A 19,128-nucleotide genomic window follows, 5' to 3' on the forward strand; every position below is an offset into this window, starting at 1 on the left:
GAGAAGGGCAAAGATTACAAAATATAATTACTAAAAAATATCCTAAAGACCAATGTATCAAAATAAAATACAAAATACTTTTGCAAGTACCCCCTTAACCTCAACAACATTCTCGGTAACAAAAGAGATTTATTTGCTTTGACATGTGGTTGTTTATCTACTTTAGTTAAATGTACTGACTAAGCCGCTCTGGATGCTAAATAACCAAAATGCGAATGTTAAAATGGACACTTGCAAAGCATGCTAGGGATTATTCTAATGAGCTCCACCCCCAAACAAGACCTTATTAGAAGGAAAAAAATGTAATGACTGTAGAGATGGGCAACGATAGATCAAAATGTATCTTGTTATAAAATACCCTAAAGAATGTATGAAAATAAAATAATGTCAAAATACACTTTTATATATAAAAAAATATATTTTCAAAATACATTTCAAGTAGGCAAAAAAACTAAATAAAACCATAGACAGACCTGTGCAGTTGTAAATCAAACCAATGTGTGAATTTCAAACTTTGTTCAATTTCAACTTATTTTCTAAAAAATAGACCCTATATCATTTTCTATCAGGACTGTTGAAAAGAACACCTTCCTAATATTGAGTTGTCGCCATGTACATTGGACTGTAGTTCAGGCCAGTGACATACAAATGACATAATACTCAAAAGTAATTGATATACGCATTTCAAATAAGTGCAATGAAAATACTGCCCATTTGCATTTTGTTACGTTACAGCCTAATTTAAAATGGATTAAATAAAAATTCCTCAGCAATCTACACACAATAAACCATAACGACAAAGCAAAAACAGGTTGACATTTTTGCAAAAAAATAATAAAAAAATACATTTAAAAAAAGTATTCAGACCCTTTGCTATGAGAAACGAAATTGAGCTCAGGTGCATCCTGTTTCCATTGATCATCCTTGAGATGTTTCTACAATTTGAATGGAGTCCACCTGTGAAAAATTCTATTCATTGGACATGATTTGGAAAGGCACACAACTGTCTATATAAAAAGGTCCCTTAGATGACAGTGCATGTCAGAGCAAAAACCAAGCCACGAGGCTGAAGGAATTGTCCTTAGATCTCCGAGAAAGGATTGTGTCAAGGCGCTGATCTGGGGGAGGGGTACCAAAAATTCTGCAGCATTTAAGGTCCGCAAGAACACAGCGGCAGGATCAAGGCAAAGATGAACGGAGCAAAGTACAGAGATCCTTGATAAAAACCTTCTCCAGAGCGCTCAGGACCTCAGACTGGGGCTTAAAGTTTACCTTCCAACAGGACAACGATCCTAAGCACACAGCCAAGACAACACAGGAGTGGCTTATGGGACAATTCTCAATGTCCTTGAGTGGCCCAGTCAGAGCCCGGACTTGAACCCGATAGAACATCTCTGGAGAGAGCTGAAAATAGCTGTGCAGCAACGCTCCCCATCCAACCTGACAGAACTTGAGAATCTGCAGCGAAGAATGGGAGGAACTCCCCAAATACAGGTGTACCAAGCTTGTAGCATCATACCCAAGAAGACAAGGCTGTAATCGCTGCCAAAGGTGCTTCAACAAAGTTCTGAGTAAAGGGTCTGAACACACACACACACACACACACACACACACACACACACACACACACACACACACACACACACACACACACACACACACACACACACACACACACACACACACACACACACACACACACACACACACACACACACTACGTATATACACACATGTATATACACACATACACACTGCTCAAAAAAATAAAGGGAACACTTAAACAACACATCCTAGATCTGAATGAAAGAAATAATCTTATTAAATACTTTTTTCTTTACATAGTTGAATATGCTGACAACAAAATCACACAAAAATAATCAATGGAAATCCAATTTATCAACCCATGGAGGTCTGGATTTGGAGTCACACTCAAAATTAAAGTGGAAAACCACACTACAGGCTGATCCAACTTTGATGTAATGTCCTTAAAACAAGTCAAAATGAGGCTCAGTAGTGTGTGTGGCCTCCACGTGCCTGTATGAACTCCCTACAACGCCTGGGCATGCTCCTGATGAGGTGGCGGATGGTCTCCTGAGGGATCTCCTCCCAGACCTGGACTAAAGCATCCGCCAACTCCTGGACAGTCTGTGGTGCAACGTGGCGTTGGTGGATGGAGCGAGACATGATGTACCAGATGTGCTCAATTGGATTCAGGTCTGGGGAACGGGCGGGCCAGTCCATAGCATCAATGCCTTCCTCTTGCAGGAACTGCTGACACACTCCAGCCACATGAGGTCTAGCATTGTCTTGCATTAGGAGGAACCCAGGGCCAACCGCACCAGCATATGGTCTCACAAGGGGTCTGAGGATCTCATCTCGGTACCTAATGGCAGTCAGGCTACCACTGGCGAGCACATGAAGGGCTGTGCAGCCCCCCAAAGAAATGCCACACCACACCATGACTGACCCACCGCCAAACCGGTCATGCTGGAGGATGTTGCAGGCAGAAGAACGTTCTCCACGGCGTCTCCAGACTCTGTCACGTCTGTCACGTGCTCAGTGTGAACCTGCTTTCATCTGTGAAGAGCACAGGGCGCCAGTGGCGAATTTGCCAATCTTGGTGTTCTCTGGCAAATGCCAAATGTCCTGCACGGTGTTGGGCTGTAAGCACAACCCCCCCCTGTGGACGTCGAGCCCTCATACCACCCTCATGGAGTCTGTTTCTGACCGTTTGAGCAGACACATGCACATTTGTGGCCTGCTGGAGGTCATTTTGCAGGGCTCTGGCAGTGCTTCTCCTGCTCCTCCTTGCACAAAGGCGGAGGTAGCGGTCCTGCTGCTGGGTTGTTGCCCTCCTACGGCCTCTTCCACGTCTCCTGATGTACTGGCCTGTCTCCTGGTAGCGCCGCCATGCTCTGGACACTACGCTGACAGACACAGCAAACCTTCTAGCCACAGCTCACATTGATGTGCCATCCTGGATGAGCTGCACTACCTGAGCCACTTGTGTGGGTTGTAGACTCCGTCTCATGCTACCACTAGAGTGAAAGCACCGCCAGCATTCAAAAGTGACCAAAACATCAGCCAGGAAGCATAGGAACTGAGAAGTGGTCTGTGGTCTCCACTTGCAAAACCACTCCTTTATTGGGGGTGTCTTGCTTATTTCCTATAATTTCCACCTGTTGTCTATTCCATTTGCACAACAGCATGTGAAATGTATTGTCAATCACTGTTGCTTCCTAAGTGGACAGTTTGATTTCACAGAAGTGTGATTGACTTGGAGTTACATTGTGTTGTTTAAGTGTTCCCTTTATTTTTTTGAGCAGTATATATATATATACATATATATCATATACATATACACATATACATATATACACATATATACATATACATATATACACATATATACACATACATATATACACATATATACACATACATATATACACATATATACACATGTATACACATGTATATACATATATACACATATATACACATGTATATACATATACATACACATATACACACATATATAATATTATTATATATATATATATTATATATTATCATATATATATAATATATATATATATCACACATATACACACATATACACACATACATATATACACATGTATATACATATACATATATATACATATACATATATACACATGTATATACATATACATATACACATATATATTGCTTGACATCATGGGAAAATGTAAAGAAATCAGCCAAGACCTCAGAAAAATAATAAGTTGCAGACTCTACAAGTCTGGTTCATCCTTGGGAGCAATTTCCAATCGCCTGAAGGTACCACATTCATCTGTACAAACAATAGTACGCAAGTATAAACACCATGGGACCACGCAGCCATCATACCGCTCAGGAAGGAGACGTGTTCTGTCTCCTAGAGATGAACGTACTTTGCTGTGAAAAGTGCAAATCAATCCCAGAACAACAGCAAAGGACTTTGTGAAGATGCTGGAGGAAACAGGTACAAAAGTATCTATATACACAGTAAAACGAGTCCTGTATCGACATAACGTGAAAGGCCGTTCACCAAGGAAGAAGCCACTGCTCCAAAACTGCCATCAAGAAGGCAGACTACGGTTTGCAACTGCACATGGGGACAAAGATCGCTCTTTTAGGAGAAATGTCCTCTGGTCTGATGAAACAAAAATAGAACTGTTTGGCCATAACGACCATCGTTATGGGGAGGCTTGCAAGGAAAATGGGGGAGGCTTGCAAGCCGAAGAACACCATCCAAACCGTGAAGCATGGGGGTGCTTTTCTGCAGGAGGGACTAGTGCACTTCGTGGCATCATGAGGTAGGAAAAGTACGTGGATATATTGAAGCAACATATCTCAAGACATCAGTCAGGAAGTTAAAGGTTGGTCGCAAATGAGTCTTCCAAATGGACAATGATCCCAAGCATACTTCCAAAGTTGTGGCAAAATGGCTTTAGGACAACAAAGTCAAGGTATTGGACTGGCCATCACAAAGCCCTGACCTCAATCCCATAGAAAAATTGTGGGCAGAACTGAAAAAGCATGTGCGAGCAAGGAGGCCTACAAACCTGACTCAGTTATACCAGCTCTGTCAGGAGGAATGGGCCAAAAGTCTCCCAATTTATTGTGGAAAGCTTCTGGAATGCTACCCAAAACGTTTGACCCAAGTTAAACAATTTAAAAGCCAATGCTACCAACCAGTAATTGAGTGTATGTAAACGTTTGACCCACTGGGAATGTGATGAAAGAAATAAAATCACTCACTTTTTTTATTCTTCTGACATTTCACATTCTTAAAATAAAAGTGGTGATCCTAACTGACCTAAGACAGGGGATTTTTACTAGGATTAAATCTCAGGAATTGTGAAAAACTGAGTTTAAATGTATTTGGCTAAGGTGTATGTAAACTTCCGACTTCAACTGTCCGTTCATGCATGCATGTATGCAACAAATATTTTAAATATAAATTAGCAAACATTTATATTTTTGCTTTGTCATTATGGGGTATTGTGTGTACAGTTGTGGCCAAAAGTTTTGAGAATGACACAAATATAAATTTTTCACAAAGTCTGCTGCCTCAGTTTGTATGATGGCAATTTGCATATACTCCAGAATGTTATGAAGAGTGATCAGATGAATTGCAATTAACTGCAAAGTCCCTCTTTGCCATGCAAATGAACTGAATCCCCAAAAAACATTTCCACCCCATTTCAAACCTGCCACAAAAGGACCAGCTGACATTATGTCAGTGATTCTCTCATTAACACAGGTGTGAGTGTTGACGAGGACAAGGCTGGAGATCACTCTGTCATGCTGATTGAGTTCAAATAACAGACTGGAAGCTTCAAAAGGAGGGTGGTGCTTGGAATCACTGTTCTTCCTCTGTCAACCATGGTTACCTGCAAGGAAACATGTGCCGTCATCAGTGCTTTGCACAAAAAGGGCTTCACAGGCAAGGATATTGCTGCCAGTAAGATTGCACCTAAATCAACCATTTATCGGATCATCAAGAACTTCAAGGAGAGTGGTTCAATTGTTCTGAAGAAGGCTTCAGGGCGCCCAAGAAAGTCCAGCAAGCGCCAGGACCATCTCCTAAAGTTGATTCAACCGCGGGATCAGGGCACCACCAGCACAGAGCTTGCTCAGGAATGGCAGTAGGCAGATGTGAGTGCATCTGCATGCACAGTGAGGCGAAGACTTTGAGGATGGCCTGGTTTCAAGAAGGGCAGCAAAGAAGCCACTTCTCTCCAGGAAAAACATCAGGGGCATTCTGATATTCTGAAAAAGGTACAGGGATTGGACTGCTGAGGACTGGGGTAAAGTCATTGTCTCTGATGAATCCCCTTTCTGATTGTTTGGGGCATCCAGAAAAAAGCTTGTCCGGAGAAGACAAGGTGAGCGCTACCATCAGTCCTGTGTCATGCCAACAGTAAAGCATCCTGAGACCATTCATGTGTGGGGTTGCTTCTCAGCCAAGGGAGTGGGCTCACTCACAATTTTGCCCATGAATAAAGAATGGTACCAACACATCCTCCGAGAGCAACTTCCCCCAACCATCCAGGAACAGTTTGGTGACGAACAATGCCTTTTCTAGCATGATGGAGCACCTTGCCATAAGGCAAAAGTGATAACTAAGTGGCTCGGGGAACAAAACATTGAAATTTTGGGTCCATGGCCAGGAAACTCCCCAGACCTTAATCCCATTGAGAACTTGTGGTCAATCCTCAAGAGGCGGGTGGACAAACAAAAACCCACACATTCTGACAAACTCCAAGCATTGATTATGCAAGAATGGGCTGCCATCAGTCAGGATGTGGCCCAGAAGTTAATTGACAGCATGCCAGGGCGGATTGCAGAGGTCTTGAAAAAGAAGGGTCAACACTGCAAATATTGACTGTTTACATCAACTTCATGTAATTGTCAATAAAAACCTTTGACACTTATGAAATGCTTGTAATTATACTTCAGTATTCCATAGTAACGTCTGACAAAATATCTAAAGACACTGAAGCAGCAAACTTTGTGGAAATTTATATTTGTGTCATTCTCAACTTTTGGCCACGACTGCAGATTGATGAGGGGAAAAAACTATATAATTTTAGAATAAGCCTGTAACGTAACAAAATGTGGAAAAGTCAAGGGGTCTGAATACTTTCCAAATGCACTGTATGTATTTTACATTTCTGTTAGTATAACATGTCTGTGTGTGAGCATGACCGTATGTGTGTGTGCTTGGGCGTGTGTGTGTGTAGCACTCACCGAGGTGATGGTCTCGGCGGAGGCCATCATGTCGGCCAGCCCAGCAGACATGATGTGGTCCTCTAGGTCATTCAGCATGGGTTCGATGCCACTGGGCACCTTGTCCATCAAAGAGAACATGAGGTGGAGCTCTAGGAGGTGGAGAACTACAGTCAAACACTGTCCAAAGTAAGCTACAGTCTATAGATTCTATACTGAACAAAAACATAAGCGCAACATGTAAAGTGTTGGTCCCATGTTTCATGAGCTGAAATAAAAGATCCCAGAAATTCTCAATCTGCACAAAAAGCTTATTTCTCTCAAATTGTGTGCACCAATTTGTTTACATCCCTGTTTGTAAACATTTCTCCTTCGCCATGATAATCCATCCACCTGACGTGTGGCATATCAAGAAGCTGATTAAACAGCAAGATTATTACACCTTTTCCTGGGAACAATAATAGGCCACTAAAAAGGTTCAGTTTTGTCACAACACAATGCCACAGAGGTCTCAAGTTGACAGAGCGTGCAATTGGCATGCTGACTGCAGGAATGTCCAGCAGAGCTGTTGCCAGAGAATTTAATGTTAGTTCCTCTACCATAAGCCACCTCCAACGCAGACCACATGTAACCATGCCAGCCCAGGACCTCCACACCAGGCTTCTTCACCTGCAAGACCAGCCACCCATACAGCTGATGAAACTGTGCATTTGCAAATGAAAGAATTTCTGTTAGAAAACGTCTCAGGGAAGCTCATCTGCGTTCTTGTCGTCCTTACTAGTCTTGACCTGACTGCAGTTTGGCGTTGTAACCGACTTCAGTGGGCAAATGTTCCCCTTCGATGGCCACTGGCATGCTGGAGAAGTGTGGTCATGATGGATGAATCCCGGTTTCAATTGTGCTGGGCAGATGCAGACAGCGTGTATGGTGTTGTGTGGGCGAGTGGTGTGCTGAGTGGTCTGGGCGAGTGGTGTGCACTTTGTTCAACGTTGTGAACAAAGTGCCCCACCGGTTATGGTATGGACAGGCATAAGCTACGGACAATGAACATAATTGCATTTTACCTATGGCAATTTGAACGCACAGAGGTACGGTGACAAGATCCTGAGGCCCATTGTCGTGCCATTCATCCGCTGCCATCACCTCATGTTTCAGCATGATAATGTACAGCCCAATGTCGCAAGGATCTGTACACAATTCCTGGAAGGTGAAAATGTCCCAGTTCTTCCATGGCCTGCATATTCACCAGACATGTCAACCATTGAGCTTTGGGATGCTCTGGATCAACGTGCACGACTATGTTCCAGTTCCCGCCAATATCCAGCAACTTCACACAGGCATTGAAGAGGAGTGGGACAACCTTCCACAGGCCACAATCAACAGCCTGTTCAACTCTATGCAAAGGAGATGTTTCGCGTGCTTGAGGCAAATGGTGGTCACACACCAGATACTGACTGGTTTTCTGATCCACGCCCCTACCTTTGTTTATTTCTAAGGTATCTGTGGCCAATAGATGCATATCAGTGAAATCCATAGATTACGGCCTAATGGATTTATGACAATTGACTGACTTCCTTATATGAACTGTACCTCAGTAAAATCTTTGAACAAAAATATAAATGCAACAATTTCAGTCTTGTTTTCTACTTCTACATTATAGTAAATATATAGAACAAGGGGTATGGAGCAGAGCTTGGGGCCCGTATTTAAATACCACATCTTTAGGGGTTGGTTTCCGTTCAATTGATTGAGTCTCCATTGAACATGCTTTTTAGTCAAGGACAAGGCTTAATCTGTATCCTGGAATTCAGCTCTAGAAGTTCTAAACATCACAGTAGTGGTATACTGCCAGGGTTAGAAAGCTACTTTCAGATTTTACTGCTAAACATCATAAACTGAGATGTTCTACAAAGACACATTGGTTAATCCTGACACACACGTAGGTAGACTACTGGTTAAAACTATCAGGACACACACACACACACACACACACACACACACACACACACACACACAGTACAAGGTGGGTTTGTGGTCAGACACTGATGTTTGGGGGGTAATGTTGACAACATGTTGCCTGACACACAGAATGGGCAAAGACAGAGGTTGGTTGGTTGGTTGGTTGGTTGATGTGGACAAATTGAAATAGGAAGTGAAGTGGAAGACTGCAAGGTCATTTCCTGGTTTGCAAACCTGAGCTGGCCGAGCCTTTGGTGCCAGGAGCGCTCCGGCCGTACTCACTCTCTGTCTCGTTTTGCTTGATCATGCCTGGACACTCGGCCAAGATGGTCTCCTTAAAGGACGTCACCAGGGCGTTCACGCAACACTCCATCAGCTGAGGAGGAAACAGAAAAACCATGGTCGCTCAGATCACCAATAATATCAAAAAATTACAATTCATTTATAAATAACCTTTTATATCAGCATTTGTCAAATTGGTTTAACATAAGGAATTATTTTAAAGCCATGCCCTCCTCCGTTCTTGACTTTTCCTAAATAAGTCTATAACACTGTCATTGTTAGAATCTTAACATAAACAGAATTATACGTTAGGAAGGAATGTCACTTTAATGGTTGACTGACCCCCCCCCCCCCCCCCCCCCCCCCCCCGACAGTAGGGCCCCCCTCCCCCGACAGTAGGGCCTGCTCCCGACAGTTGAAGGTGCGGTGCCCAGTTGACAATCACCCCGACAATTGCCTAGAAACTGAACCTAAACTATACCAAAACTAATTGAACACCTATAACAGATTCAATTAAGTAAAGTATGATGGGGGAAAAAGGGCGAGATGATGAGCGAGGGGAAGCGAACAATGCATAATTATGTAATCCCCAATTGTGAATGAAGAACAGAGCGGGCCATTCTATTGTACTGGTATGTTCTAATTATGTACCCTTCAGTCCACCGAATCCAAGCAGTCTTATCAGTCTACTCTGGCCTACTTGGAGAACACAGTGAGAAAGTGCGTAATTTACTAATGGATGCACTTACTGCGTTAGAGTTGCTACAAGATCTGAATGAAAACGACTCGTGATGGGGAAGAAATATATTATGACATCCCTGATGATTATTCTTCTGATTCTGAGCCTCAGCCTGAACCTACACCGCCGAGGACTAAGCGCAAAAAGCCCAGAAATGTACACACTGAGCAGGTGCCCGCGCAACCACCAAATGAAAACGGTGAGACAGGAGAGAGGAAGGGACGACACCGTTTGGATAGAACAAGCCGGTGACATTGCTACGGGCGATTATCAGCACAAAATGTCATCACAGAAAGCAGACCCTACATCTCAAGCAAAAAACATCAGCATCAACACACTCGCCAGCTTTCATTGTTTATGTGACGTGGACATGCTCCAACTGACGCCATTGCATGAAGACACACACCATGTAAGCACGAGCTGACAATAATTGACCATTTTCAACTGCTGTCCTATCGACATTCATTTTAATGCCATTATTGCGTTTGTGGTGATTTTCACTATTTATGAAGCACACTTGGCGCTTATGGTAATGTTGAGGCTACTGATGTTTTCATAATTTGACCATGCGCCTTGGTGGTTGGGGTATTTTTTTGTTATAAAAGCAGTAAAAACTGTAGAAACAGTGAAATTGTTACAGTTGCACCTCAGTTTCAAGAGTTTTGTGTTCTAATGAACATGGCCCTGCTCTGAACACGAGGGCTCCCCTGCTTTATATACAGACCGTTCTACAGCCCATAGTAGTCACACAGAAGTGGTGGCGATATAGAATACTCACTGCTTGTACAGAGTTACATTCCCGCCTCGTCTCCAAGTAGCGCAGCGCCCGTTTCTCCTCCTCTCTCAACTTGGCGTCTGCCTGTTAGAACACACATGTTGGTTTCACCTCAGATGGATAACCTAGCTTACAGACAAACAGTCTAGGCCCTGGGGCAAGTTGCTGAGAAATAGGGCTGTAACTTCCCCCAAATTTTCAGGTTTTCCAGACATCTCAGTAGAAGGATTCCCACATTTCCTGCTTATTCTGATTTCTAGAAAACCTGGGATTTTGGTAACGGTACCAGAATTTTACAGCCTAGTGAGAAATCACAAAGAACCTGCTGAAACAGTACTTGGCCATTACAGATCGTTTTCGATTTCTTTCGACCGCTGTCATCACTGAATTCCAAATCAAACCTCAGGCATTGTAGATCTGAAAGGAGTAGATAGGTTTAAACAGTGTGGTCATTGCTTCAAATTGCCTTCCAATTGGCTGTTTGGGATTTGCGCCATATGGCTTACACCTATGCAATCGTTTCAAATCTACATGGGCACCTGAGGGGTATGGACTAGGCTCATCCATTTGGAATTCAAATGATAACTTATCATGTGATTATGTTGAAAGAGGAGAGTGGTTGTCACGGAGACAGAGGGTCCTTTAGGGTTGCAAAATTCCAGTAACTTTCGAAAAATTCCGGAATCCTCCAACCAGTTCTGGAAAATCTGGGAATTTTCAAAACGTTATAGGAATTGTACAACCCTAATCCTGGTAATACTCACGTATTTCATGTAGTTCTGGACTCCGTTCTGCTGCAGGTAGGAGGGGGCCTGTGTTCTGTAGAACCTCTCGGTGGAGTCCATGTAGGCCTTCTCAAAGTTCTCTCTGTAAATCTGCAACTTGTCGTCCGTGTTTGAGCACAGGTTCACTGCAGAGGGAAGACAGGGAGGTCCCCAGAGGCCAAGTTAATTAGCACGCAACGTTTTGCAATAGTAAACAAAAATGTACATTTCTTATTGGATGAGTCCAATTAGTCCCTTCCGGTTTCAGTACGTTTTCTTCCATTTGGTGTGTTATGAACACTAACCAGAAGGATTATAGATATATTTGAGGGGGGTTAAGAGTTAATTTCTCTCGTTCACACTACATTGCTAAAACCTAACTTGTAGTAGCTCACATTTTCATGTACATCCCGCATCAATGTCATTGGGGGCTTTACACCAATATTGACATGAAATATCTATCCAATTTGGCACCGTGATTTGGAAATCATCCGTTGGTATTGTATACATACACCACAGTCGTGTTCATTAGGCACCTTTCTATCCCAGCTAAAGGAGACAGTATTGTTTTGCTCACCATAAGACTCCCTGACACCAATGACCAGCTGAGAGTCGAAGGCCTCCCCCAGGCGCTCGGCATGCACCAGCTTCATGGCGCTGTCCTGGAGCCTATTCTTGATGTTGGAGAAGATGGACTCGTTCCACGTGTCCAGCATGAGCTGAGGACACAGAAGATTATTAGAACATGGCTTTATTGTTAAATATATACACTACCATTCAAAAGTTTGGGGTCAGTTAGAAATGAAGGCTATTCCATGCGAGAAACATGCAACAATTTCAAAGGTTTTACTGAGTTACAGTGCATATAAGGAAATCAGTCAATTGAAATAAAATCATAAGGCCCTAATCTATGGATTTCACATGACTGGGAATACAGACATGCATCGGTTGGTCACAGGTTCCTTTAAAAAAAATGCAATAATAAGTGTATCAGAAAAACAGTCAGTATTTGGTGTGACCCCCATTTGCCTCATGCAGCACGACACATATCCACAGAGTTGATCAGGCTGTTGATTGTGGCCTGTGGAATGTTGTTCCACTCCTTTTCAATGGCTGTGTGAAGTTGCTGGATATTGGAGGGAACTGGAATACGCTGTTGTACACGTCGATCCAGAGCATCCCAAACCTGCTTAATGGGTGACATGTTTGAGTATGCAGGGCATGGAAGAACGGACATTTTCAGCTTCCAGGGATTTTGTACAGATCCTTGCAAAATAATCATGCTGAACCATGAGGTGATGGCAGCGGATGAACGGCACGACAACGGGCCTCAGGATCTTGTCACGGTATCTCTGGATTCAAATTGCTATGGATAAAATCCAATTGTGTTTGTTGCCCGGTACAGTTGGAACCGGGATTCATCCGTGAAGAGCACACTTCTCCAGTGTGCCAGTGGCTATCAAAGGTGAGCATTTGCCCACTGAATTCTGTTACTATGCCGAACTGCAGTCAGGTCAAGACCCTGGTGAGGACGACGAGCACGCAGATAAGCTTCAGTGAGACGGTTTCTGACAGTTTGTGTAGAATTTCTTCGGATGTGAAAACCCATAATTTCATCAGCTGTCCGGGTGGCTGGTTTCAGACATCCCCGCAGGTGAAGAAGCCGGATATAGAGGTCCTGGGCTGGCGTGCTTACACGTGGTCTGTGGTTGGGAGGCCGGTTGGTCATAATGAGAAATTCTCTAAAACGACTTTGGAGGTGGTTAATGGTAGCTTATTGTGCTGTGTGACTAAACTGCACATTTTAGTGTCCTTTTCAAATCAAATAGTATTGGTCACATACACATATTTAGCAAATGTTATTGCGGGTGTAGCGAAATGCTTGTGTTCCTAGCTCCAACAGTTCAGTAGTACCCAACAATTCGCAACAATACACACAAATCTAAAAGTAAGAGAATGGAATTAAGAAATGTAAATATTAAGTGGCGCAATGTCGGCGTGGCATTGAATAAAATACAGAAAAATAAAATACAGTATATACACATAAGAGATGAGTAAAGCAGTACGTAAACATTATTAAAGTGGCCAGTGATTTGAAGTCTATGTATATAGGGCAGCAGCCTCCAAAGGTGCAGGGTTGAGTAACCGGGTGGAAGCCGGCTAGTGATGGCTATTTAACAGTCTGATGGCCTTGAGATAGAAGCTGTTTTTTTTCTTCTCGGTCCCAGCTTTGACGCACCTGTACCGATCTCGCCTTCTGATGATAGCAGGGTTAACTGGCTGTGGCTCAGATGGTTGATGTCCTTGATCTTTATGGCCTTCCTGTGACATTGGGTGTTGTAGGTAGTTTGCCCCCGGTGATTCGTTTGCCAGATCGCACCACCCTCTGGTGAGCCCTGCGGTTGCGGGCGGTGCAGTTGCCGTACCAGGCAGTGCTACAGCTCGACAGGATGCGCTCATCTGTAAAGTTGTGCATCTGTAAATGTTTGTGAGGGTTTAGGGGCCAAGCCAAATTTCTTCAGCCTCCTGAGGTTGAAACACTGTGTGGGTGGACCATTTCAGTTTGTTGGTGATGTGTACGCCGAGGAACTTGAAGCTTTCCACCTTCACTGCGGTCCCGTCGATGTGGAGAGGGGTGTGCTCCACCTGCTGTTTCCTGAAGTCCACAATCAACTCCTTTGTTTGGTTCTTACATAGGTCCAGATGTAATAGGGCAGTGTGCAGAGCGATAGCATCGTTTGTGGATATACTGGGGCAGTAAGCAAATTGAAGTGGGTCTAGGGTGTCAGGTAAGGTAGATGTGATTTGATCCTTAACTAGCGCCTCAAAGCACTTAATGATGACAGAAGTGACTGCTATGGGGCGATGGTAACGGAACTAAATTACTTTTGTTTTCTTGGTTACATTTGAAGGAAGTGGGGACAGCAGACTGGGATAGGGAGAGATTGAATATGTCCATAAACACTCCAGCCAGCTGGTCTGTGCATGCTCTGAGGATGCGGCTAGGCATGCCATCAGGGCCGGGAGCCTTGCGAGGGTTAACATGCTTAAATGTCTTACTCACGTAGGCCACAGAGAAGGAGCGTCGGTGGCACTGTGTTATCCTTAAAGCGGGTGAAGGTGTTTAGCTTGTCCGGAAGCAAGACGTGACTGGTTTTCCCTTTGTAATCCGTGATTGTTTCTAGACCCTGCCACATACGTCTCGTGTCTGTGCCGTTGAATAGTAACTCCACTTTGTCTCTGTACTGACGTTTTGCCTGTTTGATTGCCTTATGGAGGGAATAACTACACTGTTTGTATTTGGCCATATTCCCAGTCACTTTGCCATGGTTAAATGCGGTGATTCGCACTCAGTTTTGCGCGAATGCTGCCATCTATCCACGGTATCTTTTAATAGTCACAGTGGGTACAACATCTCCTATACACTTGCTGATGAACTCAGTCACCATATCCGTGTATTTGATGTTATTCTCAGAGGCTACCCAGAACGTATCCCAGTCGCATGATCAAAACAATCTTGGCATTTCAAAAAGTTGAATAGCAGTGATTCAATGTTTTTCCAGCGCGAGTACTACAGTCAATGTGGTGTTAGAACTTCGGTAGCGTTTCCTCAAATTTGCTTTGTTATTTGAGGAAAACATTACCAAAGTTCTACCAACACATTGACTGTAGTACTCGCGCTGGAAAAACATTGGACCACTGCTATCCAACTTTTCGAAATGTCTACAAGGCCCTCCCCTGCCCCCCGTCAGCAAATCTGATCACAACTCCATTTTGCTCCTCCCATCACGACTCAATCAGCTTCTTGATATGCCACACCTGTCAGGTGGATGGATTATCTTGGCAAAGGAGAAATGCTCAGTAACACACTTCTGTGTATGGAAAACATCTGGGATATTTTATTTCAGCTCATGAAACATGGGACCAACACTTTATATGTTGCATTTATATTTTATCTAGTGCCTTGCTCAAAGGCACAATGACAGGAGGGGGCATGGATATCACAACAACCCTCCGGTAGCCAGCTGACACCCCGCCATATTGTCCCTCTCAATCTCAGGACTTGAACCGACAACCCTCCGGATGCTACCTTCTAGGCCCGTTACCAGCCCACAGCCACAAGGTAGCAGAAGGGACAGTGAAATTAGATACTTGAGCAGGAACATACTGAATTTACAGGCAGTATAATTTCCTCATGTCAACCAGAAATTCTCTTATATCAATGGAAATACAACCAAATACTGCTGCTGCCCCTCTCCCCCCTCTCCTCACCTTCCGTACAATGCTGTCCTCTACGTTAGACTTCTTGTTGCTGCCCTGTTTTCCCATGAGCGTAATCTCCAGCTGGCAGAAGGGTTTGGGCAGGATGTCACACTGCGTGAAGAACTTCCTCCACTCAACGATGTAGGCCTTCAGCAGTGCCGTGTCATCCTGGTGGCTCAACACCCGCTGTGAGGGAGAGAGCAGGGCACTGTTATGGACTTTATGGCATTGGAAAAACTGGGGGTAATAGACAGTCTGCTTGGTTACTCAATATGTTGCAGGGGGAGAGAACAACTGAGTGCAGTGTTATAGACATTATGATGTTGAAAATATAGGTTCTCAGGGATAGGCTAGTAGAGTGCTTGGTTACGCGGTAGCCGACTGGCACAGATAGCTTGCTTCCAAGCTAGCGTTAAGGTGTCAGCATGCCTCAGTTTGGCTGGCCGAAGTTGGCTAGGCAAACCGAACAAGTGTGCTCGCATACTCCCTTAAAAGAACTTTGCTTGAAAAACAAGAAAAAAAGCACAATACTACGGTTTGTCCATTTTGAGACGCCGTTGACAGTATACACTTCCTCAAAATAGAATGAATCTAAGATAACTTAATCAATCAGTCATTCATTTTGATGTTTTTGCAGAGGACATCTTAGTCACGCAAAATGTACATCTAACTATGATGTTTGATACAGTATTTTTCAATTAAAAAATGTGCTTGAAAACGAGTCGTCTCTTGTTCGATGACAAAGACTTTATTGAAGCATCCCTACTGTAGACCAATCACTGACAAAGGACGTAGCCTTTGGCTCCGAACTTCGGCTTGCCTCCAGAAAAAAATGTGCCCCCGAACAGCCCCCCCAAAAAACTCACCGAAGTCCAAAACTAACAAAATTGTCACAAAATGTTGTCATAATATATGTACGAACTCTACCGAACTGTTTCGGCTGGGAAGCGTGCGGATGCCTTTAGTAGTACTCAGTGACGGAATAAATGGCACAGTCATTTCAATGCTAGTGAGACTTAACAGGCCTTAGTCCTGTATTGACGCTTTGTCTGCTAAGATTGAATCCTACTGCACCGGCTCTGACACTCGTTGGATGTGGCAGGGCTTGCAAACTATTACAGACTACAAAGGGAAAACCAGCCGCGATCTGCCATGTGACACAAGCCTACCAGACGAGCTAAATGCATTTTATGCTCGCTTCGAGGCAAGCAACACTGAAGCATGCAAGAGAGCACCAACTGTTCAAGGACGACTGTGTGATCATGCTCTCTGTAGCCGATGTGAGCAAGACCTTTAAACAGGTCAACATTTACAGATTACCAGGACGTGTACTCAGAGCATGCGCAGACCTAGTGGCAAGTGTCTTCACTAACATTTTCAAAAACTCTCCCTGACCGAGTATGTAATACCTACATGTTTCAAGCAGACCACCATAGTCCCTGTGCCCAAGAAAGCGAAGGTGACTACCGCCACGTAGCACTTGGACCCACTCCAATTCGCATACCGCCCCAACAGATCCACAGATGGCGCAATCTCCATCGCACTCCACACTGCCCTTTCCCACCTGGACAAAAGGAACACCTACGTGAGAATGCTGTTCATTGACTACAGCTAAGCGTTCAACACCATAGTGCCCACAAAGCTCATCACTAAGCTAAGGACCCTGGGACTAAACACCTTTTGCAACTGGATCCTGGACTGATCCTCAACACTGGGGCCCCTCAGGGGTGCGTGCTTAGTCCCCACCTGTACTCCCTGTTCACCCACGACTGCGTGGCCAAACACGACTCCAACACCATCATTAAGTTTGCTGACGACACATCAGTGGTAGGCCTGATCACCGACAACGATGAGACAGCCTATAGGGAGGAGGTCCCTATAGGCTGGGTCAGAGACCTGTCAGAGAGGTCAGAGACCTGGAAGTGTGGTGCCAGGACAACAATCTCTCCCTCAATGTGAGCAAGACAAAGGAGCTGATCGCGGATTACAGGAAAAGGAGGGCCGAACAGGGCCCCATTAACATCGACAGGCCTGTAGTGGAGCGGGTCGAGAGTTTCAAATTCCGCAGGAGAAATATTTGGCATGGGTCCCCAGATCCTCAAAAAGTTTTACAGCAGCACCGTTGAGAGCATCCTGATCGGTTGCATTATCGCCTGGTATGGCAACTGCTCGGCATCTGACCGTAAGGCGCTACAGAGGGTAGTGTATACGGCCCAGTACATCACCGGGGCCAAGCTTCCTGCCATCCAGGACCTCTATACTAGGCGGTGTCAGAGGAAGGCCCAACATTTTTTCAAAGACAAGTCACCCAAGTCATAGACTGTTTTCTCTGCTACCGCACGGCAAGTCTAGGTCCAAAAGGCTACTTAACAGCGTCTACCCCAAGCCATAAGACTGCTGAACAATTAATCAAATGGCCACCGGACTATTTATATTGAACCCCTCTTTGTTGTATTCGGCGCATGTGCCAAAAAATGTGATTTGATACATACTGCTTGTGCTTGCTTGATGAAGTCTAGGATGTCCTCTTTCAGGGCCTGGTGAATCTTGGCCGGCCCCTTGTCATCCCATAGGCATACTGCATGGACATCTCTATGGAAACCAAGAGATCAGATGAGGGGATTGGAGGAGATCAATCAATTAATCCATTTGTTGGTCTTTAACAACTCAGACAGGCGTTAATGTGAAATGCCTGTTAAACAGAATGACAGCCTTTTTTCGAGGTATCAAGTCCAGGCTGTATCACAACCGGCCGTGATTGGGAGTCCCATAGGGCGGCGCACAATTGGCCCAGCGTCGTCCGGGTTAGGCTGCCATTGTAACTTAGAATTTGTTCTTAACCGACTTACCTAATTAAATAAAGGTTAAATAAATAAATCGTATTCACTAAGAACCAAACGGAACAGGCCAAAACAGGGAGGGAATGCCTTGACTTGTCTAATAAGAAACACTGGTTTTCAATTTGTGTGCACTAATGAATACAACCTCAGTATGACAGAGCACATGGACGAGTGGCCATACTCACGAGAAGAGGTCGAACCACTGCTGTTTGGTGACTGACTCTTGGCGGAGCAGCTTGAGGACGATGGGACGCATCAAGTCCCACTTGTCCTCGAACTGGAGGGAGCCTTTGTTCTTGGTGAGAATGAGAAGGGCAGAAGTGTCACCTCTAGCTATAGCAGTTATGACAACATCAGGGGTGAACCTCAATTGTATTTACTTGATTCCTCACATCCTCTCTCCTAAACGCCTTCTCAAAACACATTTTAGCAGAGGGGAGGAACCTCAGCTCTTCTGCTCCAATGTGATTTGAAAAGGAGACCGAGAAGGGAGGACATGGAAAATCATGGATATACTATTGACATTCATCCCAGTGGTTGCTGAATGTTTAGGAACTAGGCAGTGGGCCCATTTCAACATTAGCAGGAACACAACAGCAGTAAACAAGCCTGGTGGTGGTTAATTTCTCCAATATCATAGGACAGGCTGGTTGAGGCCCATTAGTAGCAAACAGGCTTGCTTGTGCTGGAGAGTTTCTGAACATAACAACCCAGATGCTTCAATCCTGTAACATCTGTTTT

The 19,128-nt window shown here is 44.3% G+C and overlaps 1 protein-coding gene across 4 annotated transcripts in view; it reads right to left on the reverse strand.

Moving 5' to 3' along the window:
- Positions 1–19,128, reverse strand: part of LOC106603716 (cullin-5) — a 29,304-nt gene that overhangs the window by 8,899 nt on the left and 1,277 nt on the right. For 2 of the 4 annotated variants that reach the window (XM_014197737.3, XM_082974711.1), the window contains exons 2-9: positions 18,573–18,682; positions 18,040–18,139; positions 15,557–15,733; positions 11,862–12,003; positions 11,285–11,430; positions 10,524–10,604; positions 8,959–9,100; positions 6,787–6,917 (exon numbers count right to left, since the gene is read on the reverse strand). In XM_014197737.3, coding sequence (XP_014053212.1) covers positions 6,787–6,917; positions 8,959–9,100; positions 10,524–10,604; positions 11,285–11,430; positions 11,862–12,003; positions 15,557–15,733; positions 18,040–18,139; positions 18,573–18,682 — 1,029 coding nt within the window. Of the gene's footprint in view, positions 1–6,786; positions 6,918–8,958; positions 9,101–10,523; positions 10,605–11,284; positions 11,431–11,861; positions 12,004–15,556; positions 15,734–16,960; positions 17,112–18,039; positions 18,140–18,572; positions 18,683–19,128 lie in introns of those variants that run through there. The other 2 variants (XM_082974712.1, XM_014197739.3) reach the window with 2 other exon arrangements.

The sequence above is a fragment of the Salmo salar genome, chromosome 04, assembly GCF_965601325.2.
Source record: "Salmo salar chromosome 04, fSalSal1, whole genome shotgun sequence".
Classification (NCBI taxonomy): Eukaryota; Metazoa; Chordata; class Actinopteri; order Salmoniformes; family Salmonidae; genus Salmo; species Salmo salar.